Consider the following 25,358-nt stretch of genomic DNA (forward strand, 5'->3'; position numbering starts at 1 on the left):
AACTGCTATTATAACAAGTTATCAAGAGTCTTGTATTGAATATTCATGCTTTTTGACCCAATCAATACAATTTTATTGACATTTATAGAAAAAAATGAAAATTGAAAATGTCCGTCAACAGCTTAAAACTAGTCAAAATATTTTGAAAATTGTATCAAGTATATGAATTCATGAAATAAACATTTGGTATAAATTTCAAGTGTCTACAGTAATTCGTGTTTTAATTACAACAAAATAAGAAAATCGCTACAAGATAAATCGAGTGTTGTAAAAATTTCAACTTTAAACGCTCTTAAAAATTTACTTTTAACTTGACTTTCCGGTAGACATTTTTTTTTTTTGATAGATGTAGACAAACTTGTAAGGAATCTTGTATTCAATTTTAAATGTTTAATATATATTGCTAATTTTCGTTATTTTTACGAATTTTGTCAAAATTCTAAGTTTAAGCGCTCATAATATATAATTATTGTGGATTTACGCTCAACTTTTTTTTAAAATTTTTAGTAACAGCAACTCTCAAGGAACCTTGTTTTACATTTTCAAATTTGTTGACAGAGCGAAAATCGACTTGAGTTAAAAAAAACAAATTTTAAATTAATTGAACTGTCTATTAAATTAATATGCCTATAAATAACTCAACGCAAATCAAAATATTTTGAAAATTGTATGGTGTATAGAAAATGCTTACACAAATATTTAGTGAAAATGTCAGGTATCTACGATCATTTTTGTTGGACTAAAAACCAAAATTGATTTTTTCAAAAAATGGTTTAGCGTAAAAATTCCCGTTTTTCCTTAATTTTTTCTGTTGCTTAAGAAAACAATGGGGAATTTTAAATTTTGACCTCCCGATTGCACCAACCAGATTCACTTTCCTACCAGAAAGTTGATGTGAAGAAAATTGAAGCACTTTTACTGCAAGAAACCGTGATGACAGACACAAAAATAAATAAATATAAAAACACAGACTATTGTAAAATCAATACATTCATCGCTCCTCTCAGAATCCAAAATGTGTATTTCAAACTTGCAACTTAATATGAAGCAAATGTTCAGCTGGTCTATCTTCATATTTGACCAATTGAAAAGAAAAAGCCTAGAACATCCAAGCTCTACTTATACTCCAAAATTGTGAGTAAATCATATTTTTAAAATAAGTTATTTTATCACAATAATATTATACAAATGATAAGACCAAAATATTAAACATTTAAGTGGCATCATCTAATAAACATATTATAGTGAAATTATTTTACAGTAAACTCTTAATTATTTTCTTTGCAGATTATCCATGGTCTACTGGTCTTCCGAGGAATTATCTAAAAGAATGTTTAAATAAAAATACAATGTGTACTACATTGTCTTAAAATGCTATTTGATATAATATTGTATTTTGTGGTTTAACTGCGGTATTTGTGTATCGGTGTTTGAGTGCCACCCTAGTCTGTGGATAATCGAGCACACTGTAATATTACAAACAATTTTGAAATGGTTTTGTTATTGAAGATGTAATATTTTATTGAAAATAATATTTATATTTGATGAAAACCTTAAAATAAACAAGAAAAATAATAGTTTAAACAACTTCCGAAACAACATTTTTCTTTTTTTCGGAGACGAATGGAATACTATTTTTCTTTGAATGTTTGCGCACATTTTCTTCCCTGAAAATATACATAAAAAGAATTATGTATACACCAACATACATTTATTTATTATTTATTTAAAATAAAGACAACTCACTTTCTTTTAAGTTTCTTCCTAGATTCCAATTGTTGATTACGTTCATGATAGATATGTTTGGGTACTTGTCTATGTCTAGCAATCCTTTTTACTTGTGGATGAGCAGCAAACTTCTCTTTCAATGTTGCATTATATTCTAAAGCTGTTCTTTCACGTGGTCTTAACTAAAACAATATTTTAGTAAATAATTGTTTCGTATTTATATTTAATTTATTTTATAAAGATCAACATAACAAAATAAAAGCTTTTGACTCGGTTATCCATAGCCATTTTATCACCGAACTAGAATCACTCGGTATTGGGAACCCTTTACTATCATGGCTCCAATCTTATCTTAGTCCAAGAATGCAATTTGTGAAAATCCATGGTGCTACCTCTGACTTGTCTATAACTCCTTATGGAGTCCCTCAAGGAGGACATCTTAGTCCTCTTCTGTTCATAATTTTTATTAACCCAATTAACAATTACCTTTCATTCTCCAAAGTCCTTCTATTTGCGGATGACATTAAAATTTATTCTAAAGTTACTTCTATCTCCGACTGCCGTCAACTTCAGTCAGATCTCAACTCCTTCTGTCTCTGGACTCAGCGTATAGGCCTTACGCTCAATCTCAGCAAGTGCCATAGTATGACATTCCACAGAAAGCGTATACATATAATCTTCCCTTATTCCCTCAATGGCTCCCTACCCGAACGTGTTTCTTCTGTCAAAGACCTTGGTATTCACCTAACTCCATCTCTTTCTTTCGAACGGCATATTAATATAACAGTTGGTAGAGCCTTAAAAGTCCTGGGTTTCATAAAGCGCAACACTAGCCTTTTTACGTCCTCCACTTGTCTTCTTTCCTCTATTTCTCTCTTGTCCGCTCTATTTTGGTATATGGAATTGTTGTATGGCATCCATATTTGGCTAAAGAACAATTACGCCTAGAGCGAGTTCAAAACCGATTCCTCTCATACGCTGCTTTTCTGCTCAAGATTGTTCACCCACCCCATGACTATTCATCCATTAGATCCTTCTTGAATATCCCTTTACACCTCTCATCTTAATGGCACTGTTGATGCCCCTGACCTTCTTTCCTCTATTTCTTTACGCGTTCCTGTACATAACACTAGAAAACACTCTCTTTACCTTGTCCCTTCTCACCGTTTCAACTACTCTCATAACCATCCTTTGCACAGAATGCTTCGTCTGCTCAATAACTTATAACTTTAATATTTTAAATGTATATATTACTTAAGTTAATTAATTTTTAGTTGTATTATAATGTTATGTTTTTATTTGTACTAAATATTTAATTGATTGCACTGTAAATTACTATGTTTCACCTTGTTTTTTCTATAAGATTACTTTATCACTATTATTACTATAATCTTTTCTGTACATAACTTTTATTGTAAATCTCTTGAATTGCCGATTGGCGTTAAATAAACAAATAAATAAAATAAACATTTACATGAGACGCTTTGACCTACTTCCATTGGCCTAATAGATTTGGCAATTATTTAGAACTTTTGGTTTTCTCATAAGAAAATTGTTATTTGTATATAATATCTATTTTAAGTTATAAAAATAGACACTTACTGTTCCTAATTTTTCTGAAGCATTTGCTTTCCAAATTCTAATATTCATTTCGTCAGATGCACTTAAAACAAATTTGTTGTCTAATGACCAAATTACACTGGTCAAATGTTGCATACGTTTAGTATGGTAGATTTCTCTCGAATGTCCCTAAATTTTTTGACAAATAAAAAATTGTTATTTTAAAATGAACGATAACTATCAAAAAAAAAAAATAAATACCTGATGGCTTTCAAAAATTCTTATAGTTTTATCATAGCTTCCAGTGACAAATTCTAAACCAGTTGGTGCATAATCTATACAAGTAACAGCTGCCACATGATCCTTATGGACATTTATTGGAGATTCTAATTTCCGTGTATCATAAGAATAACAACTAAATGTATAAAATAATTAATTAACAACAATTAGGTAAGTAAAATTCTGTACCAAGTCTATTCCACAACAGAATTATCAGCACACTAACTGATTTTCGCCAGTGCTAAGCATCTACCATCAACTTCTTGGTGTTAGCGAGATCAAGTGTTCACATAATTATCGACATGCCAATCGCATCATTAGTGATATGCAAAAACTGGTAATTTTCGTGTGAAATAGACTGTATTATAAAATCAGCAATTACTTATAATCTTCATTGGCAGCAGTAAACACATATGCTTCCATTGGATTCCAGGCTAATTGATTGGTTTTGAGTTTCATTATTATTTTTCGCATTGGTTTCACTTCTCTGGTGTCATAGAGAATTATACTACGGTCACTTGCACATGATGCTATGAATGTTTATTATAAAATTATATTGTTACTATTTTAATGTATTAAATAAAAATATACTACCTAAAACATTAGTGTCAATTTGATTAAAAGCTATATGATGTAAACTATCAACGCCCCATTTTAGTGTTGATGTTGGTTGACTTCGAGTAATGTCCCATAGTTGTACTGCATCACCGCAAGTAGCAAATACTTTATCATTTAACCATTGACAACTGATGCCATACAAAACAGACTAATATAAACATAGTTTAAACAATATTGTCATAAATGAAATTTATTCTACATTAACTGTACATACTTGAGATATGAATGTATGAGATGGTGTATCCAGTTCTTCAGTATTCCAAACTTTAATGGTAGAATCATCTCCGACACTGAACAATCTTGTGCCATCAGGGTTGAAACATAATCCACGAACAAACCGGTCATGGCCATTGACACTACTAATACATTTTTTTTTTGTTAAATTCCAAAGTCGTACTTCACCATCATAAGAACCACTGGCTAATGTTGATAACGATTTAGGATGTTTAGCCATACAGAAGATACCATCGCGATGCCCATCCAAGTTACCAATAAATGGCTTAGCAAAAACTCGTTCCAATTTCACTGCGTTAAGAGCACGAACATATTCACGTGATGATTGAAAAGGGTGAAGATTTGGGTCATAATTCCGAGGAACTGAAAAATAATTAAAAATGTTAGTTATAAGATCAATTAATAAAAGGGAATAGGGATAGACAATCATTTATTGGTGTCTATTCATAATCAGTATTTGTTTGAAGTTGAAAAAATACTGATTAATTTTCAAATAATTAAAGTTGGATATTAGATTCTACATAGTGTGAATGCAAAATTATGCACATTTTTCCATACAGCTACGACAAGTAGACAGACAAGAAAGCTAATCTTGTATTTTGGTAATAAAAGTTAATTGAAGTTTTAATTTAAAAAATCTAGTAAAAATAAAAAATAAAATAAATAAAGCAATTTTCTATTCAGTGTGGAATTTATCATTTAGGTAGGTAAATAAATAAAATTAGTAATCGAAAAATATTTAGGTACCCAAAATACATTTCATGATAACATAGGCTACTATATTTATTTTATAATTATATATTATTATATTATTTGTATTTTATACATAGGTATCTACGATTGCAATTTAGATAATATAATAATTGATGTTCACATACCCGTTCAAAATATTTATGATTTATTAGGTGGAATAATTTTCCCAAGAGCTTTATAAATACGCGATCATAATAAATTGGAAACAAAAAATCAATTATTATTGTGTATAGGTCTGAACACATTTACATAATATGTAAATTGTAAATACAGTTTATTCTGCCAATTACTTAGAAAAAAATGGAAATTATTTGTTCGATGTTTCTATATAATGTTAAATTGAAAACAATATTTACTTAGATGTACCAATTCATAATGGAAAAATACAGATATAGGCCCAAAACTATACATGTTCAATTCACCTTTCTGGATGTCTCGTTTCGTCTCTCTCAAATAATCATCCGGATTCCGGCTCAACACCTTCACTTTCATAATCGAAAAACTTCGTGAACACTCGGGGGCGGATAATACTGAGATAATGACTGCCAATCGGTCATCAGCAGGATAGCATAAGCCACGAGCCTCGAGAAATGAATTTAATAAAATTGGAAGCGCGGCTTTAAGACGCAAAAGTGCAAGACACGAGTGTAACAGTTGACTTATTCTGATTACATCTGATAAGTGATGATGCGAGGCGGTGATAGGAATATTGGAAGACCGCGGGTCTGGTCGTGGTGGGAACCACGATTGTGGGCGTTATCATCATGAATTACTCTATGGTTATCATTCACGTGCGAGTACATGGTAACCAATACAAGTTAGCTCGCGCAAATTATTCAAACGGAATATTTGATTTTTTTACTACCGGCCATACTGCTGATCCGGCCGCGTTATCTAAAATGAAAACATTTGATAAACATCCGTGAAGATTCGTCATATTTAACAATTTATCCATAAATTATATAAAAAAAAAATTTCGCCCATGTATACTTCAATATAGTTTTTTACTCAATTCAATTATTTACTGTTAAATGTCTATTTAGTCTTTGTATTATCGTTTGTTTGCCAGTAAAATCATGATATTGTTAGAAACAAATAACCGCGTTGTTGAAGAATCCATCAGTGTGAGAATAAAAAATGCTTTGGCAGGGTATGTCTCTCTTCTGAGCTATATGTTATGTCAACTGTTGATAATTAATTTATTGCATTTCCGTTGTAGAAACAAGCCGGAAAACACAAATATATACATTTCGGATTATGCGGGAGTATTGTTCCACATTTCAAATTTAGAAGGCCAAAAAAATCAGCTTAGGGTGAGTTTGATGTTTAGCACTCTCATTAGAAATCGGTTTGTTAAGTAAATATATAAAATGTAACAGGTGAGCATAGCTTTGAAATTCTATGCCGAACTACAACAACATGGGGCAACAGAATTATTAAACCGTGTGTATGGGTCATATGTCACAGAACCAGAATCGGGTTTTAATTTTTCTTTGCTAGTTGACCTAGAAAAAATTCCTGATGATTGGGAATTATTAGTGAAAAAAATTGGTCAGTTCAAACGTAATTGTTTTGCTTCAGTATTTGAAAAATATTTTGACTTTCAAGAAAAAGGTGAAGAAGGCCATAAAAGAGCTGTGATTAATTACCGAGAAGATGAGACTATGTGAGTGGAAAATTGATTTTATATTTAAAATATTTATTTAACAATTCTTTTGTACTAGGTATGTGGAAGCAAAAGCAGATCGTGTAACTGTTGTATTCAGTACAGTATTCAGGGATAGTGATGACATAGTTTTAGGTAAAGTCTTTATGCAAGAACTGAGAGAAGGCAGACGAGCTAGTCAAACTTCACCTCAAGTATTGTTTTCACACAAAGAACCACCACTTGAACTGCAAGATACTAATGCTCGTGTTGGTGATGAAGTAGGATATATAACATTTGGTAAGAAGTGATAAACATTTGAATTTTCCTTCTAAAAACAATATAATATATAATAGAAAATAATTGTGCTATTGGAAGACTATGAACATTTTTTTTAGAAATTAATTTAATTTAAGTATGGTAAATCAAAAGAGCACATTTTTTAAAATAAAGCATAACTAATTTACCTTTAATAATTTTAGTGTTGTTCCCGAGACACACTAATCGTGCAGCTCGTGAAAATACTATTGATTTGATTCATATGTTCCGTGACTATCTACATTACCACATTAAGTGCACAAAAGCATATATACATTCCTGTATGCGAGCAAAAACAACTGACTTCATTAAAGTGCTCAATAGAGCTAGACCAGAATCTAAAAAATCTAACGAAAAGAAAACTATTAGGTAAGTGAAATTTAATAATAATTTTTTACTGATTTCTTACATATTTTATAATTAAATTTTGTATTATTATGTGTTTAGTGCTTAAAATTAAGTTTGTCTTTGCTTCTTTTCTCACAAATCTGAAATTGGCATTTCAAAACAACCAATTTTGTATCATTAATTTGTGATAAAAAGGTGTTAAATTTATTTTTATAAAAAATAATACAACCAAAGTAGATATGGTTAAACAACAAAGTTAACATTTATTTTAACATCACTTATAAAAAATGTATATTCGACAATATAGAAACACATAATTAAGAAATGTAGTTGGCGGGGACCAGTTTTTGTTGGGCCTCAGTCAGGCAACACTCGTTTGTCATCCTCAGCCAGACAATTATCTGTGCAATATTGCCATGCCCCTGCACATAAGTCGGCTGCCGACTACATTTCTTAACTTGAACAGAGTATTAAAGATAAATTAGCCGTTTGATAATATAAATAATTAAACAATCAAAAATTTTTAAAACAACCTTAAAAAAAAAAAAAAATTACCTGAATATACAATAACAAGTATAAATAATTATAATTAAAAGTAATGGTATTTATTGGTTATACGCCAAAATTAATGGTTGAAAAATATTTTAAGAGAATGTACACAAATTATAACATAAATTATTCAAAAAAAAAAAATATATAATTATAGTTTACTTTATTACTTATTATGAGACCAGTTGACCAATTAAATTGCCTAGTTTATTGATGTATTTTATTGTATATACAGTGAAACTTCCATTCAACAAAATTTTCTGTCCAATGATTTATTTTTGAGTACCACGACCTTCATTGTTTAATCATTCATAACTTCTATTTAATGAATTTCTCTATATTACAATTTTTTTCTATTCCCAATAAGACTTTAAATGGAAGTTTCACCGTATAATTATACATATTATAAATTAATAATACAATAATATATATTATATGGAACCTTAATAATTTAGAGAAAGAGGTTTGGTAATATATTGAAATGAGGGTGGAAAATATAATCCCCTGTTATTTTGATATGATGTACCATTCTATTATGCTATGCTTGAAAATGTAAATGATCATTTTAATGTATGTACTTATTAAGTATGTTATTTATGTACCTAGTAAATTAGTATTGGTACAGAAACAATTGCCACCAATCAGTATGCATGTATTAACTGGTAAACAATTTCACACATCAAAAATAAATGTGTAATTTTAGATTCCACTATATCCTTTAATGAATAATAATATTAGCTATAATAAATAGTTTTTTTTAAGTAAATTAAATTTATTATTAAAATATATAAATATAATGACTTTGTAATTGTTAATGTTTCAGTGGCAGATCATTCATTCGAAAGGACTGAAAAAATATTTTACCTTTTCAAATATTGTATAATTAATAATAAATAATGAAAATATTGAATTTATCTTAAATTAATGTTAACAACATTGGTTTTTAGTCTAGTATGTATAAATATTGTTAGCTAATATAACTAACCATTGTTTTAAATTTATAAATAGTAAAAATAAAGTTGTGTATTCATCTTTTAATTTTTTTTTTTTAAATTTTATTATTATTATTATATATATTATATATATCATTTATTTAATTGGAACAATAGTATTGCATTTATATTAATTTAAATTACAATAATAAATTATTTATTTATTTATAAGCTGTTATTAATTAGACTTTAATTAACAATTAACTGTCATCTGCAAAAGGATTTTTACTTTCATCATATTCATCTTTGAAAGGATTTTTATTATCATCGTATTCCATATCGCCATCTTCATCAAATGGATTTGTGTTTTGTTGCTGTGTAGTTAGTACAGATAATATTGGACTCAGTCTAGGCGGTGTTTGTACCACTGAAGCAACAGGTTTAGGTGTTAATACGACAGGAGATAAAACCAGTTTTGATTTAGCTTGTTGGTTTTCAACTGTAGATAGATCATCAAATAGACATCGTCCAAAGTATTCAGATATTAGTGAAAAACTATCCGTGGCTCGTTCTAGTTGACTATGGAATGCTTCGTTATAATCTTTTACCTGCCCCTAATTAAAAATTATTTGTACATACATAATAACATTTGTATTACTACAGTCAATGTCAGATAACTTGGCTGGCTGCACAGCACATAATAATGGTTCTCAAGATTTTAACCTGCTATAGAACTTTAAAGACCTTTGTATGTGAATGTAACTTATAATGACCTAGAGATGGATTCCCAATTGGCAGCCTCCAGGCAAGACATTTATTTTAAAGGGGATTAACTATGATTGTATTTAAAATATTTTTTTTTATTTGGCATATAATTTCTTGGGTAATACCTATACTCTGTCCATCAAGGGAATGTGCTGCGCACTGACCAAATCTGGTCCCCCCACGTGTCACCCTACCATGGTGAACCGGTTTTATTGGACTGATGACGCAGAGGGATGCGCAAAACCGGCACGTTCTCTCTCTGGACAGAGTATAGGTAATATCAAGGCAATACCCGAAAATTTCGTAATTCTTTAATGTGTCTTTTAGTGTCCCTCAAAATTTATATTAACTGGGGACCCCTGGCATAGAGAAAACTGAAAACAGTTAGTAATGTCAATATTTATTTCATATACTACAATTTTGGACAGATAATTTATTTTTATACCAGTTGTTGGCTGATGGGTAAGTCCAAATAGATAGTAGAAAAACTAGTTTGAGAACAATAATTATTGATAGATAAGCAACAGCCTTATTACTTGGCCTACCAAGTTACAAGACAAAAACCGTATTTAATCAAGATTTACCTGAGCCCGTATGATATCCATTATTTGTTTATTGTTAGGAGTACAAGCTGGACAATCGTCATCGCTTTCTGAAAAAGCTTGGAAACAGCTACAATAAAATAAATGTAACAAACAATTATAATAAATTTAAAAAAAAACTGATTTAAGTTGAAGACTGTCATATCATGATAGTGAAATATTAAAATATAAAAAATGTAGAAATTGAAATGTTCACTAACTGTTGATGGTATGAATGTTGACACATAAAATGTACACTGGGAAGTTCTAATTGGTTATTGCAAGCACTACAGCGCAAACCTTGAAAGACTACCGCACTGAAAAATAAATGTTAGTTTTTGAATTGAATATTATATTATATTGTCATTATTAGTATGATTTTGTATTTACCAATTTTTTAATTTTTCTATGGTTTGTTTCAGGGTTTCTGTATCTTTTTGATATTTATCAACCATTTCTTTATCCTTTTCGAGGGTTTTTTTTTCAGCACCAAACAAACTTGTTAGATAAGCACGAACATGACCAATATTAATGGTTTTAGATTTGGCCAATGATGTAATAGTAAAATGAGATGACAGGAGAGATTTTCTTTCTATTAAAACGGTTAATTATTATTAATAATTTACAATGTTATAAAGAACATATTGATTGACATGTATTTGAGTTGATTGAAATATTTATGAAATAGGTTAGTAGCTCTGATACCTAATTATTATATGTATGAGAAATCCTGGATAAAAATACAAATTTATCAAATCACAAAATTAAATTTGTTTGTACAATATTGTGTTTGATTTGTATTCATTATACCTATACAGTGAGCAATTACAATTTTCAAGTTTAAAAAGTGTAAATACAACAGAAATCCACTAAATGGGTATATTCGTTTATTTTTTGTCTACAGTTTATTTAACTTGGAATAGATATCAAAAGATAACCTATTGATTATAATCAATATTCTGACCAAGATTTAAATTTAATATAATATGTATATTGTATATATTTTCAAATTTTCAATGATATGAAATAAATGTTTGATAGTTAAAATAAAATCATGTTCAGATAATAAAGACTTAGAGGAATATTATATTTAAAAATTATGATGAAATTCATTCATTTTAACATTAAACACATATTATTTTAGTTAAAAATAACTTGATAAGATCGGAAACGCTGTTAGAAAATACTTGATCATTATTTAAAAAAATAATAATACTGGTTTACAAGTACAATTACAGGTTAATAAAATAAACACTATATAGTACATACCAATTTCGTTTAATATTTCTTCCAACATAGAAGGTGGAAACATATCATCTACCATTGCTGTGTTAAACAATAATATCCATAATTTTGATTCTATATGTCCATATCTCCTACAACATTCTATAGCACCATTGTAATCATATAGAGTCAAGTAATAGCGAATTAACTTAGAGTATCTGAAAAGAAAAATTTTAGTGGTTATAATGTTAATATATTATAAATTAATTAAAATTAAAAATCAAATATTTTTGAGTTTTTATACTAAACTGTTTGTTATGTTCAAAAATGTAGACTATGGCTGGCTTAAATTCAAAAGACGTAGCCAAGATTAACACTTGATAATGGTCACATGTCTTAATATCAGTAGATTGTAGAATATTAACAATTTTCTTTTCAATTGTGCTACGTTTCTCTTGATTGTTTTCATTTTTCCACACAATCAAGCAATGTTCGATGTATGTATTCAGTAGTGATGTAGACCATTTATCTAAAAACTTAAATAAATACATTAATTAAATCATCCTGACTTCCATTAAATATTAGTTATTACTTTTTAAATAACTTACATTATCAAAATATTCCAAAAAATCCACTAAACATTCAGAGTCATCAAGCAACAAATAAATAAAATCTTCAGGGTGAGCTAAATTTCCAGACAGGTCTACCTTAAAAAATGATAATTCAATTTATATTTAATACAAACTTATTATCTTAGAATAAATAAAGTATTTACATTGGTTGTAGTATAACAGGTGGAACATAATTTCTTCAAAAAACTGACTGTGTCTTTAGGAACATTCTCCATGAATACATTACTATATTGTTTAATTGTTTGCACTGACTGAAATATCAAGAATTATATTAATTGCCATCAGTAGTTACTTAATATAAAAGTAACAATATGGTACCTGTTCAATGGAAAGCTTTTCAATATATTCTAAAGCAGATGTATATTCATGACGATCTTCCAGAAGTATTTTTATGTACAACGAATGTCGATTGTGTTTTTCAGCTAATGCAAGTGCATTTTCAGGTGATGACTGTCTACAAACTTTTATTGCCACATCCACATCAAAATCAATGTTTTCGTCTTTTATCTATAACAAACACAAATTAAAGTTATTAAATTTAACATCTTACTTTTACTGTTCAAAAGTGTTATAATTACTACAATAAATTCTTGAAGTTTGTCTAGACTGTTTAATTTTGAATAGCAGTTGAACAACAATGTTGTATGGTCTTTAGTTGCATTGCCTGATTTATGTAAAGCATGCAAATATGTGGTTAAGCTGTCTATATATTGAGAATCCAAAAACTAAAAAAATAAAGTGCATTTATATTCAGTTTAAATTTTTGTATAGTTTTCATATTAAAATATTTACTTTTTTAATGACATAAGATGGTTCAAGTTTTCCAATTGTTTTTATATATTGTTCTACAGCACCACTGTGATCCCCTTTGGTATACAAATGGTCACCATATTGACGAAATATATCAATCAGAGCTTGAGAATCATATTGCTGACACTTGGCCATACGTACTGCAACATCGTACAAGTTTTTCTTAAATAATACAGTCAATTTTGATTGTAGATCTTTTTCTATCAACTGTGATAAACATCCTTTGGAGGTTAAAATATACAATGATCCCCACTCTGGTAAAACTGATAAAATGTCTTGCATGGTAGTAGTATAAATTATAAACTTATTTTGAATATCTAACACAGTTATTGAAATAGACTCAATTTCATCACTGAAAAAATAATTTAAAATAACAGTAAATCAAAAGCTATAAATAAGGGAAGTTGTTAAATAAATCTTACGAATGTTTTGTTGTAGTAGAGACAGTAATAGCATTTAAGGGTTTTCCTCTTTCTCTGGATACTATAATTAAATAATTTCGAAACCATTGAAGAATAATTTTTTGACCTCCAACAACATAGCAAGGTCCACGACTGTCAACCGTGTAACAATAAATGGCCTAAAATAAAAATAAAAAAACTGCAACCTAGAATACAAAGATTTTATAATGTATATCTTTTAAAGACTTACATCTTCTTTTGCAATCATAAAATGACTATCAGGTCCATTCACTAACACCGAACACTTGAAATCACATCCAACTGCATCTAAAACAGTCTACAACAAAGCATTTAAAAATGTTAATCTCTCAACGTCACATAAAATATAATAAGAGTAATAATTACTAATAAATATACCATAGGACAATAATCTTTGGAAGTAACATTAAATTGTTGCACAGATGAGGCAGTAGACACAAAAAGGTACCATTGATCTTTGCTAACACATTTAAATGCCATTCCAGTTATTCCTTGACCCAACTCTTTTAACATCTTAGGCTTAGAATTCCGATCTCTAGACAAATCTCCTTTAAACAGAGCTATACATCCATCTACAAATCCAACAGCCATCAACAAACGATTGTCAGTTGCACATAATGTAGTAGGTTTTTCACATTTTGGTAATTTTGTAGAACGTATACATATTGGAGTGCTTTGACGATCTCTTCGTTCTAAATCCCAAACTTTGAGAATGGTATTAGTATCGGGTTCATCTTCCTAAATGTAAAAGTTTATGTATAAAATAAATAATATAAATAATATTATAACATATAAAAAATACTTACCCCAATTGTAACTAGAAAACTACTATACTGTAGTTGTGTAGAAAGAAGAACGACAGACTGATAGGCTCGAAATGAAGTGACTTGAAATGTACGTGTAATTAAATGCACTAGACCATCATCGTCACATGTTACCAAGTGACCATGTCCACTACTTGTTGAAGTTATTTTAGAGCTCTAAATAAATGAAACAAAGCATTAGACATTCATAATTTTAGAAATTTTAAAAAGGAAAGATTTGTAGATTCTTTTAAATATAGAATTTATCAGCACTTCAACATTTTAAATTTAATTATGTTTAAATTTAGAGGTGAACAAGAAAGTTCCTAAATTAATCAATCAAAAAATTGTACTTTCTTTTATTGTCACTTAATACCTCGCTTAATACTTATTCAATTTTAATAATTTTAGGTAGTCTCTAAACAGATTTTAAATGGACACTAATAGAACATACATGAGTTAATACATTATTTTCTTATAATTTTTGAGATATGTTTTATTCTTCTTGAAAAACATTAGAATAGTAGTAAAGACATTTAAACAAAAAAAAAGCTAACTAAATTTTGATATTCACATTTTGAGAAATTGAGCTATCCACAGAATCATTTCAATGAATTATTAAGATTATTGAATTCTGAGTTTAGATTAATAATAGATATAATAGAATTCTATGATCTATGAGATAAATGCAAATATTATACTTTCTTCAAGAGTGAACAAATTCCAGTATCAGCTGTTATTAACAATTTAAAAATAATTTTAATGCCATAATAAAATAAAAAGAGTATTATTTAAAAGCCCTGCAAAAACTATAGTTCAAAATTATAAGATTTTATTTTTTCATAAAATTTGATGGAGAAATACAGTAAGACATTAACAAAATTACGTACGCCAATAGTCTGGGATATTTTTTTTGAATCTGCATTGTGAATGATGTCGAAGAAATTGAATTTTCGCCACTAGAACATAATAACAAAAAATAAAAGGGGTGAATACATTTTTTGGAATGGCATTATTGCAGTCCTGACCACTGATCAGATAATGTATTTTGGTTTATTTATTTTAATAAAAAGCACCATGGATATCAAATTCAAAACAAAAAAATTTAAACTCACTTCTAAAAAAGACATGATGATTTTTTTTACTTGAGCATTAGGAAAAATATCAGACGAAAATTTAGACTTGGAAGGACTTAATATGATTGATACAAATATCAAAATATATTATAATAATCATAACATAACAACTAGAGCAACTACAAGTCAGAAAGAATACAAAAGGTAGAAGTTAAAACTTAAAAGTTCAACTAAAACGATTAAGTGGAATGAAAATCATTTGTATCGCCCATCGCAATTATGAATTATATATATATTTATATTATGGTTGGTGGACGATGGGTACTATAATACTGAACGTCAATATGAATTTGGTTATCAATTGACATCTGATAACTTATCATGGTTGTCGTAGGGCGGTGTCGGCAGCTGCTGCAGCTGCTGCAATCAGCGTGGTTTCTATTGTAGTGCAACCACAACCTGGGTGGAGGTGAAATACCGTACAATCACTTAACCAGTGACCATTAACCGCAAGCCAAGTTGACTTTTGAATTTTTGAAATAAAGCCCACTTTGAACGCGCTTGCCGCTTGCCCTACAAGTTACGACGGGCTGTCGACGGTTATCATAAACCGTAGATTTCGGAGCTTTTCAGGTGCGTCTGGTTTTTGTTTTCGAACATCTTACCGCGGAATTGGCTTCCGCCGCGAGTAATTAGTTCGGTGTCCACGGTCCGTGATTTCACAGACAGTGAATCGGGCGCCCATTTTCGCGTATTGTTGTTGTTATCGAATGTGCCTACGTATCGGACGAACGCGATTGGTCGGTGGTAAAAATTTTTTGAAAATCAAATATGGTGTTGCAACGCTCCAAAAACGCGCACTTTTTCACAATCGATGACCGTCGAACACGGACTTTACGCTCGCCGCGAACTGTTTTAGGGTGTCCTGGTATGACATCCACTTGCTGCTGACCAGCGGACAGCATCAGTTGGACCGGGGCGTGACCAACTACGAAGTCCCGATCCGTTCCCGACAGACGATCATAGAGTCCTCCGAAAGACGCGGACGACGACCAAAGGATCCTACGGGACGCGACTTCGAGGCAGCACAGATCGACTGAGCTTTCCTGATCCGTTCAGTTTCTCCGACCACAGCTCGACAATGTCTAACGCAGGTGGGTACTAACGGTGTGAACCGCTAATGACAGACATTTTTATGCTTTTAACTTTCCTCCGAACCATTTTTTCTTTCTTTTAAGTTGTTTTCATCCCGTCTCAAGCTTTCAACTGAGACGTCTTGAACGTTGTGGTTCGTCATTTAAATTCTGGTGCTTGTAAACTGTGAACCTAACTGAACCCAGTGCCTTTTTTATCTTTGTTAAAGTATTTCAACTGTATTTACCTTATATTCTATATTTTATCTTTAAATCTGATTTTAAAAATAATTGATATAATTAAATCATAAAATCATTTTTGCAAAAAGTAGAAATATCCCTTGGTAGTGTATGCAATTTAGACAATAATATCTGCAATATGTAATGGATGCTGATATTTTTAAAATTATCAATATAACAATACAAAGTCAACAAAAACAATGATAATAGTTGTATTTGTACCTAATAACTAGTTTTCTATTATACAATACTTAGCAATATTTATACTAGTTTTCACCAGTCTAAAAATTGGTTTTCATGATTGTATACTTAAGTACATATATGCTTGTTTTAATGTTAGATTTTCGATTAAAATTGTGTTAACCTAATCACTATCTTTTCAGTGTACCTACAAGGCTACAATCTACATATTGTAACAAAAACAATTTAAAAATCCATTTACTGAATTTCAAATCATTAGAGTACCTATATTATTTTTATACATTTTAAATTATCATAAATTTAACTGTATCAAATGCCTAATTTTGTATACTTCAAAATTAATTTTTTTATGTCAGTATTGAATTGTTTCGACCTCAAAATTATTCATATTTCCCTTTTTAGAATCCAGAGGTCATTCACCTTAATCAGTAATATATATATATGAGTAGGTACACAAAATTCAAATATTTAAAAATCTTTAGACATGGTTGATAAAACAAATATTTAATGAGAATAAGGATATACCTATCCAAAGTACCCATCTATTTTATTTAAAAAAGTTGTACAATTCATCTAAACTTAAATATAGGTACTTAGGTCATCAATAATGTTACTTTGTTGTATAATTTATGAAGTGTATTATATACATGTCTTGTTAACCAAAGTTAGGTACAGTAGGCATAAATATATAATATTCTTATGTTTCATGTATTCATTTTACCTCCCACAGACATAATCATCCTTTGAAACAATTTTATACCTTGCGAATAATGCTGATATTTATTTTTAATTTAGATCACAGTTTTGAAAATGCGTTTAACCCTCGGTTTAACCTATTATAATTATCATCACTTACATAATATATCTTACTCCTGTAATTATAATATATTTATATATTTCTATACTTTTTATAAAGTATCTGTTTGGAAGTAACTAAATTATATAACAAGTTTTCTTTTTTTTTTAGATTTTGATAGTCAAGACTTGAGTGGTCCAAGTGTGTTGGATGGTGATTACTTAACCATGTTAAGTTCGTCCGACAAGTTAATGTCGGGTGAATATGAAGCTATTGAGCGACTGCAGGCTGAACTAGATTTATTTGATGATCCAAATAGGACTGAAGAAGTCGTGGAACAAATGGCTGTTGAAAATCATCTAGATTTGATTGAAGAAGAAGTTTGTAGTTTTACCGAAGATGAGATAAGAATTAAAGAAGAAATAGCATTAGAAAATCTTATAAATGAAGCTAATAATCAACCTCAGTTAACTGAATCACAAATTAAGTTAGAGACTATAGATTTAGATGAAGATGAAATTGTAACTTTAAAACAATCCCAATCACATTCTCAGTCGGAGATGTTGTCTGTTGGTAGTTCAAGCGGCATAAAAAGAAGTGCACCACAAAATATGCATGGAAATCAACAACCAAAAAAACCTGTATGATAGATCTTGAATTAAAAAATATTTAAAAACATTTAGATCATTATTTTATTTTATTTTAGTTGCTCACAAAAGTAATGGTTAATACATTACCAAGTACAAGTACTGGAAGAAATACTCAGCAGATTTTATTAAACGTTCCAATTGGACAACGTCCACAATTAGGTTCAACTAGGACCATAACACTTACACAAGCTCGTCAAATGGGTTTACTTACTCCAGGTTGTCGACTCCAAACTGTAACTTCAAATTCAAGCACAACACAAAATAAAGTATGTTACAATTAATTTTTAATTTGAATTCATATTAGATGAGATATTTGTGGTGATATTCGCAATTCTCAATTTCTCTTATTTTTATCTTTGAATTTGTGTTATTTCTTAAAATATTTTCTTACTAAACCAGCATTCATTCCAAGATACTAGGAAGTCACACATACCATGTTTCTTTTTTCACTTTAGTTAAGATATATTTTATTTTTTATTATGAAATATAGAATATGGTAGTAAATAAAATTTCGGGGACAATGAAGAAAGGGTCAACTAGTACCTTGAAGTCATCTGGGCCAACCAAAATCTTGCCAGCACCAACCCTAATAACAACTAAAAGTCCAATGATGCAACAGCAAAAGATTTATATACGACAAGTAATAAAAAATAATAATTAACAATTATTTTAATACATCAATATATTTTTTAGAATTAAAAAAGTACTAGATTTTGAAAAAAATTTTGAGCAGATATTTTTTATTGATTACTTACCTTGACTCTACTGTTCTGTTGATAAAAATTTTTTATTGTTGAATTTTTTGTATTGAAAAAAGTGTTTTAATGTACATTTTAACATTCTAGTACTCGTACAATTTAAAATACTTTAACAATTCCGAGTACTTAACTTAATTCAAATTAAAAAAGCAATACTTACCCAACTCTAATAATTTTACATTTATTTATACTTTTAGGGTAGTGTTTTCAAGCAAGGCACACTAGTGTCAACTAGCAATGGTACAAATCAGGTTATAAGATTACCATCTATTGTTAGCCAGTCATCATCACCAGCATCAACTATTCAACATATACGACTACCAACAGTTAATGCTTCAACTGTTGCAGGTCTACAACAAGTTAGAATGCCAGTAGTAAGCTCTGGAATACAACAAGTGCTACCCAATAAACAAGTAATACCAATCAGCAACAGTTTATTGTTATTATAATAAAACTGTATTTTTAATTGTATTAGGTTCAATACATAAGACTAGTACCCACAACAGCCACAAGTAGTTTAGGTTCTTCTACTGTATCTGTTGTAACTACAACAACAGCTACAGCACTTCCAAAGCAACCTCAAATAGTCACATTATCAACTTCTACACCAAAATCAAACGTTAAAACTACAACTGTTGCTAAGACTTCCACATCCAGCAATCAACAGCCAGTTACAAATCAGATAAAAGTTTTTACTTCTTCCTCACATGTATGATATTCAATTATTTATTATTTTTAATTATTACATTTTAATAATATTAAATTTCTATAGACTGTGACATCTAGTCAACAAAGACCAATATTACCTGCGAGTAAACCTAGTACTAGTGCATCAGTAGAATCAAAAAAACCTAGTAGTTCTAGTATTCCATCAATAAACTCAACAAGTTCTAAACAAGTATGTTTAAACAAATAATATTATTATGACTTTTTCTAACATTGTGTTTTTAAATAATTTAGGTTTCGACTCCCTCCAAAGTCATCATTAAAGAAGAATTTATTGATGATAGTTATCCTGTAAGAAAAGAAGATAAAAAAGAAACAAACTTGACTACCCCAACTTTACCAAAGATTGGGAGACCATCAACTTCTACCCCACTTGTGGTATCCGAAGCAAAACCTAAATCAACGAGTGATGTGAATAAAACAAAAAAGCCTTGTAACTGCACTAGATCACAATGCCTTAAACTGTATGTTAAATTCCTTTAGATTTTTTTAGCATTGTTACTGACAGATTATTGTATATTATTATAGTTACTGTGATTGCTTTGCCAATGGTGAATTCTGTTACCAGTGTAACTGTAATTCATGTTACAACAACATGGAACATGAAGAGGATCGAGCACAGGCAATTCGCTCAGTATTAGATAGAAATCCAAATGCATTTAGACCAAAAATCAAAAGCTTTGTTGGTCAAGCCGAACGACAGCATACCAAAGGATGTAATTGTAAGAGATCAGGATGTTTGAAAAATTATTGTGAATGCTTTGAAGCTCGTATAGCATGTTCACAAAACTGTAAATGTATTGGATGTCGTAATATGGAGGACGACTCTCATACCTCATTTGGAGACCATCCTGGATCTCTAAGTGTTGAAAATTTAAAATCTAGAGCAAAATCGGCTAATTTTGTAACATCATTTGGTAGCATGCAAGCTGCAAATGCTATACCAAGGTAAAAAATGTTATACGACTATTGATACACTATGTACACATTTAATTTAGAAGTGTTGCAATTAATTATTTTTGGGTACTTGACATCACTTTGAAACCATTTTCTTATTTTTCAGTCAACCATTCAAATTTTTTACTAATGACGTAGTACAAGCAACATGCCGGTGCCTTTTAGCTCGTGGCATGGAAGCTAAGAAGCTAAACGCTGGTGCTGAGGAATGCCAACGTATAATAATCGAAGAGTTTGGACAATGTCTTGTAAAAATCATGGACTTGGCGTCTGAAAAATCTTTTTTATAGTCAAATAAAATTATTTAAATTATATATGTATAGTCTACCTTAATTTTAAATTGAATTTAGTTTGTGTATGATTGCTCGCTTATTATTTTAATTATATTGTTTGTTTTGTGTTGGAGAATTTTGTACATAATTTTTTATGTATACATACATATTTTTTTTTAAGTCATGTGCATAAGGTATTCAAATGTTTTTATTTTCAAATTTTATTGACGTGTGTGTAAAACAAATTTAATATATTTATTACAAATTTAACATTAAAAAGCCTTTTTGTTTTTGGCGACTAAATGTTTGGCCTTTTCCTTCACATTTCCGTCTCTGAATATTTCATTTTCTGGTTTAACGCGGAATGGTGCAAGTAGTTCCTTTGTCTTTTTTGCTTTACGTTGAATTTTATTATTGGTATACTTATCTTTCTTATTGTCCTTCAATAAACGTCTTGTCTATAAAAATATATAAAAATAGTTTTTATACCCATTAATGATATTTATAATTTATCTTTAAAAAATACCTTTGCTGGAGTAACATAAAATGGATTTTCCCAAAGAGTTTCACCGCAGAAACTCCCTTTAAAAATGCGGATCGGTTGCAAAACAAATCTTGGTCCTACAACAAAGTTAAAATAAATAAATTTAAGTTTAGAATTTTAACTTTAAATCGATTGTTTAAAAACTTAAATTTTCTATACCAATTTCAGCTATTGCACCATTTTCGTCCAATATTTGATAGTTCCTAAACCATATTCTATTATCCAATACAGAGAAGTTCAAAACATTGTCAACAAACGGTTGACTTTTAGGATGGTGGTCTGGCACACCAAATATTTGTACGAACATTTCTCGTAACAAAGAGTATTGTGGATGCTCATCAAATGAATTGTCAAAAGAAAGCAGTGGCCGTGATCCTTTTAGGCAATTGCCAGTTAGTTTCAGTTCAGCACTTGTAAATACTAAAATTACAAATAATTAGTTTAATAAATGTTGTTAAAATTTGTACCATATTCAATTTAGGTACTTACTACTTTCCACATTAAACTTAATACTAGGCCCATCTGGCGAATTTGAAAACCACATGTACAAATCTCTTTGAAGTCTGCCATCAAATAAAATGCATTTGTTACAGTGAGACATTTTACACATCTATCAAAAAGTAAATGTCATTAATAAATAAAAAACGCTAATCATAAATATAAAGTAACAAAGAATTGTTAAAAAAAATTCAATTATTAAACATACTTCGTTGACCACAAACAAATTTTCTTTACGCTCCATCTTGTTTGCCGATTTTGCATGAGGCAACAGTTTGATAATATCTTTCATCAAATGGCGATGTTGGAAACTAATCCCACGAGTACCAAACACCAAAATTCGTTCTCTGTTTATCCATTTGGCCTAAAATCAAAAAAAATTAAAATAGTACCAAATATATAAGTCGTAATTGTTTGTATTAGATAATGTTTTGCCGTAACACAGCCACAGATGGTGAAATATTTATCATCTGACCATTTGAGAAATCAAATAATAAAGCACCTAGGTACTTAATATTTTTATACAGTGAAATCTTCAATAGTGGACACCTTTTATTGGGGATGTTTTTTGGTAACAAACTAAAAAATGTCTACTAACTGGACCCTTTAAGTACCTTCAATTAGGGGACAAAATTTCAATGACCGAGAGGTTAGTTATTTACTGGTTTCACTGAAGTATGATGATAAAAATAAACTTATAAGTATTAATGGAAGATGTCAGTTGACTTTTTAATACCTACTTCTATCATTTTAGCAAAACCAATCGCTCCATTACTCATTAGTAATGATTAATTTTGTGCAAAAACTCCTAACTAACCATATTATATCTTCTTAAATACTGTTAAATGTCAATATCTTAAATGGTTAAAAATTAAATTATGTGAGAAACATGTAGTGTTATTAATAACTTCAATTGGTTAAAAATATATTTTTCAAACTAGGTACTTGCACTTTGTAATGCCTTTTTTTTTATGTGGTATTGCAACTGAGAGGGAACTGCATAAGCATTACTCCCCTTATTAGCATTAAACCACAGTGAGTTACTTCCCCTTATTTGAACAATTTGGCTAAAAAATGGAAAATACAAAGTGGGGTTTTGTTATAATAGGTATATGATGATATTGCGCTGAAAGTGTCCTCATAAAGAATACATTTCGGCCAACTATGACTCCCTAATTTGTAAGACTAAACACATTAGACACATACTATATACCTATTATGCATTTTTCATACACACTCTAAAGAAAAATATGAAGAGAATACCATAGCTGCATATTTGTAAGACGACCAAATATTCAACATACTAAATTCGTTTTCAGCAGTTTCAATTTTTAAAAATGTTCATAATTTCATAATGAGAAGTAATTGATGTACAATCAAACTTAAGAGTATGAAAATTACCAACATTTTCATACAGGTTTTATTATATTTTAAGCAAGTTAAGAGAATTTTTTATTTTAATACATTACTTAGGTACTCAAAACTTGCTTAAAATTAAAATATTGTGAAAAACCTATGTTGAAACACTTGATACAATTTTTACCTTTAAGTTTGATAATAGGTAAAATTCACACTTTTATTAAAGGTTACAACACAAAATTGGAACTAGGTACTGATTACAAAATTTGCTGTCATACTTTGTAAGAGGAAGACACAACACACGGTTGTCCACCAAAACAGACAAGATGGGAGTTGGAGGTTGTTCTTTCGCAAATTCGATCGTTTTGTAAGCACTATTGCTGTACGAACATAGCACGAACAGTACGTAGAGGTCTGCGCGTCTACGTAAACAGAGAATAAATAGGTGTAAAATTTAAAGAATCATACCTTTTTAGTGACTGGTTCGTCCGAGCGTCGGACGAGAGGCAAAATCACCTTCGATTCATCTTCTTTCTTTACCACTTCTGTTTTTTGCTTCCTCTTCAAACCTTTCTTCGCCATTTTCAAGAAAATTCAACAACACGTGCGCTGTGTATTCGTTTGTCTGGTCTTCTCACGGTTTCGGATAAGTGATAACAGCCTATAATATTCGGATATCACGAGATAACGGATCGTCCGCCCGCTCTGAGTACCAACGTAACTGAACCGGCACATGCTTTTAGAGCTGTAGTAGCTGGAGCAAAATATAATGTTATATTTTATGCGATTTAGCTAATTTATTATTATTTTAAATAATTGGCAATGTCGCATCGATTACGTACACGAAAGCACGGGACAAAAGTACCGACTTCCGAGTGCAAATTTGAAGTTATAAATTATAATATCATCCGTCCGAATGTTTCGAACATTTCGTTTTCGCTTCTTCCATAGCAAAAACTTCCTTCAAGAATATATACAGAAGATTCTTCTCAACATCGTGTCTCTGATGATCTTTTAAACTTCGAAACAATTGAAACCATAACCACTGATTATTGGTATGTAATTGTTGTGTAGTAATATTAATTCACCTGTCCTGTTCAATATTCCTTCTTCGTCAGTCTAATTACTGTTGAACGTTGGACCGTTGGTCACGCCAGGTGATAGAGTGAATCGTCAAAGCCACGATTAAGACCTTAGGCTCAAGTCTTTAAATATCTAATATGTATATTTAATCGTGGTCGAAGCTGGCGTTGCTCAACGTTTATAGATTATAATCATGGCCGATATCTTAACAAGCTATTAACAATAAACCTTGGACACTTGGGCAGAAATCCGTTGAAAACATTGGGGGTTACCATTTTTCTAATAAACCTTAATTGTTGGGGACTTTTCCCCGTCACAATAACTATTGGAATTTTGGGCTTGCCCTCCCTCCCCTCCCCCCCCCCCCGATTTCCACCTATGGTAGGACGCGGTACGTAGAACAGTTAGCCGGCTCTAAACAAACACTTTGAAATGTATTTAACTTATTTGTCTATCGTTAAAGCTTTAATGCATTTGGTCTGAGTCTCGACTTCTCAACCCTTACAGTCACTCCGCTCAGGTAGATACCAATTACTTTAAATTAAAGTATTCATTGATATTCATAAATAATTTTAAATTTTTGTCGATACCCTCGACCCTCGAGGCCTCAACATCTAACTCTAAGTCGGTCCGTCACCGTTCGCACGCCTTTTCTGGAACTCGTCTTAATATCTAACGTCCACTTCTTTTCGTGCAGAAATCTTGAACAGTTAGCCACAGTGCCATAGCTAGGGCCTAAGGGGCATGAGGTCTTGAGCCCCCCTCCTCTGAAATATCGGACTTACTATACCCGGTAAGACCCTGGCCCTAGAAATAAAATATTTTAGCCCTCCTTGAAAAAAATCC

At 30.2% G+C, this 25,358-nt stretch overlaps 5 protein-coding genes across 5 annotated transcripts; 2 read left to right on the forward strand and 3 right to left on the reverse strand.

Moving 5' to 3' along the window:
• Positions 1–1,534: 1,534 nt before the first annotated feature.
• Positions 1,535–5,846, reverse strand: LOC111032972 (DDB1- and CUL4-associated factor 13). Its single transcript, XM_022313481.1, has 8 exons — positions 5,595–5,846; positions 4,400–4,782; positions 4,162–4,333; positions 3,950–4,097; positions 3,550–3,703; positions 3,331–3,477; positions 1,747–1,910; positions 1,535–1,667 (listed from the first exon to the last, which is right to left on the reverse strand). Exons 1-8 carry the CDS (start codon positions 5,662–5,664, stop codon positions 1,580–1,582), a joined length of 1,326 nt encoding a protein of 441 aa, XP_022169173.1. The 5' UTR covers positions 5,665–5,846; the 3' UTR covers positions 1,535–1,579.
• Positions 5,847–6,073: 227 nt separating this feature from the next.
• LOC111032973 (probable actin-related protein 2/3 complex subunit 2) lies at positions 6,074–8,978 on the forward strand. The gene is made up of 6 exons (XM_022313482.1): positions 6,074–6,322; positions 6,392–6,485; positions 6,552–6,838; positions 6,897–7,117; positions 7,300–7,504; positions 8,856–8,978. Exons 1-6 carry the CDS (start codon positions 6,249–6,251, stop codon positions 8,881–8,883), a joined length of 909 nt encoding a protein of 302 aa, XP_022169174.1. The 5' UTR covers positions 6,074–6,248; the 3' UTR covers positions 8,884–8,978.
• A 160-nt stretch (positions 8,979–9,138) lies between these two features.
• Positions 9,139–15,633, reverse strand: LOC111032969 (vacuolar protein sorting-associated protein 11 homolog). Its single transcript, XM_022313476.1, has 17 exons — positions 15,335–15,633; positions 15,110–15,178; positions 14,223–14,396; positions 13,795–14,154; positions 13,628–13,714; positions 13,399–13,556; positions 12,959–13,328; positions 12,745–12,891; positions 12,485–12,673; positions 12,310–12,417; positions 12,143–12,241; positions 11,844–12,070; positions 11,580–11,752; positions 10,701–10,902; positions 10,532–10,627; positions 10,314–10,401; positions 9,139–9,578 (listed from the first exon to the last, which is right to left on the reverse strand). The coding sequence occupies exons 1-17, from the start codon at positions 15,347–15,349 to the stop codon at positions 9,225–9,227; spliced, it is 2,916 nt and encodes a 971-aa protein (XP_022169168.1). The 5' UTR covers positions 15,350–15,633; the 3' UTR covers positions 9,139–9,224.
• Positions 15,634–16,436: 803 nt separating this feature from the next.
• LOC111032970 (protein lin-54 homolog) lies at positions 16,437–21,125 on the forward strand. The gene is made up of 10 exons (XM_022313477.1): positions 16,437–16,449; positions 17,837–18,306; positions 18,372–18,581; positions 18,806–18,955; positions 19,271–19,486; positions 19,549–19,782; positions 19,846–19,971; positions 20,034–20,263; positions 20,328–20,747; positions 20,863–21,125. Exons 1-10 carry the CDS (start codon positions 16,437–16,439, stop codon positions 21,044–21,046), a joined length of 2,253 nt encoding a protein of 750 aa, XP_022169169.1. The 3' UTR covers positions 21,047–21,125.
• A 106-nt stretch (positions 21,126–21,231) lies between these two features.
• Positions 21,232–24,067, reverse strand: LOC111032978 (ribosome biogenesis protein BRX1 homolog). Its single transcript, XM_022313492.1, has 6 exons — positions 23,898–24,067; positions 22,279–22,434; positions 22,062–22,182; positions 21,732–21,992; positions 21,555–21,649; positions 21,232–21,486 (listed from the first exon to the last, which is right to left on the reverse strand). The coding sequence occupies exons 1-6, from the start codon at positions 24,009–24,011 to the stop codon at positions 21,301–21,303; spliced, it is 933 nt and encodes a 310-aa protein (XP_022169184.1). The 5' UTR covers positions 24,012–24,067; the 3' UTR covers positions 21,232–21,300.
• Between the last annotated feature and the right edge of the window lie 1,291 nt (positions 24,068–25,358).

Source organism: Myzus persicae, unplaced genomic scaffold (assembly GCF_001856785.1).
Source record: "Myzus persicae strain clone G006 unplaced genomic scaffold, MPER_G0061.0, whole genome shotgun sequence".
Lineage (NCBI taxonomy): Eukaryota > Metazoa > Arthropoda > Insecta > Hemiptera > Aphididae > Myzus > Myzus persicae.

What these genes read in the sequence shown, in the direction of transcription:
- LOC111032970 (XM_022313477.1), top strand. An exon ending in AAAAGATTTATATACGACAA is followed by an intron (nt 18,956 to 19,270) that starts GTAATAAAAAAT and finishes TTATACTTTTAG; the next exon opens with GGTAGTGTTTTCAAGCAAGG. An exon ending in TTTTTACTTCTTCCTCACAT is followed by an intron (nt 19,783 to 19,845) that starts GTATGATATTCA and finishes AAATTTCTATAG; the next exon opens with ACTGTGACATCTAGTCAACA.
- LOC111032973 (XM_022313482.1), top strand. Translation starts at nt 6,249, where the DNA reads ATGATATTGTTAGAAACAAATAACCGCGTTGTTGAAGAATCCATCAGT. An exon ending in GCCAAAAAAATCAGCTTAGG is followed by an intron (nt 6,486 to 6,551) that starts GTGAGTTTGATG and finishes AAAATGTAACAG; the next exon opens with GTGAGCATAGCTTTGAAATT. An exon ending in AGTAGGATATATAACATTTG is followed by an intron (nt 7,118 to 7,299) that starts GTAAGAAGTGAT and finishes TAATAATTTTAG; the next exon opens with TGTTGTTCCCGAGACACACT.
- LOC111032972 (XM_022313481.1), bottom strand. Translation starts at nt 5,664, where the DNA reads ATGAAAGTGAAGGTGTTGAGCCGGAATCCGGATGATTATTTGAGAGAG. An exon ending in GAAACGAGACATCCAGAAAG is followed by an intron (nt 4,783 to 5,594) that starts GTGAATTGAACA and finishes ATTATTTTTCAG; the next exon opens with TTCCTCGGAATTATGACCCA. An exon ending in AGGAAGAAACTTAAAAGAAA is followed by an intron (nt 1,668 to 1,746) that starts GTGAGTTGTCTT and finishes GTATATTTTCAG; the next exon opens with GGAAGAAAATGTGCGCAAAC.
- LOC111032969 (XM_022313476.1), bottom strand. An exon ending in TTTTGGAATATTTTGATAAT is followed by an intron (nt 12,071 to 12,142) that starts GTAAGTTATTTA and finishes TATTTATTTAAG; the next exon opens with TTTTTAGATAAATGGTCTAC. An exon ending in CAACATTCATACCATCAACA is followed by an intron (nt 10,402 to 10,531) that starts GTTAGTGAACAT and finishes ATTTTATTGTAG; the next exon opens with CTGTTTCCAAGCTTTTTCAG.
- LOC111032978 (XM_022313492.1), bottom strand. Translation starts at nt 24,011, where the DNA reads ATGGCGAAGAAAGGTTTGAAGAGGAAGCAAAAAACAGAAGTGGTAAAG. An exon ending in ATTTGTTTGTGGTCAACGAA is followed by an intron (nt 22,183 to 22,278) that starts GTATGTTTAATA and finishes ACTTTTTGATAG; the next exon opens with ATGTGTAAAATGTCTCACTG. An exon ending in TTTATGTTACTCCAGCAAAG is followed by an intron (nt 21,487 to 21,554) that starts GTATTTTTTAAA and finishes ATATTTTTATAG; the next exon opens with ACAAGACGTTTATTGAAGGA.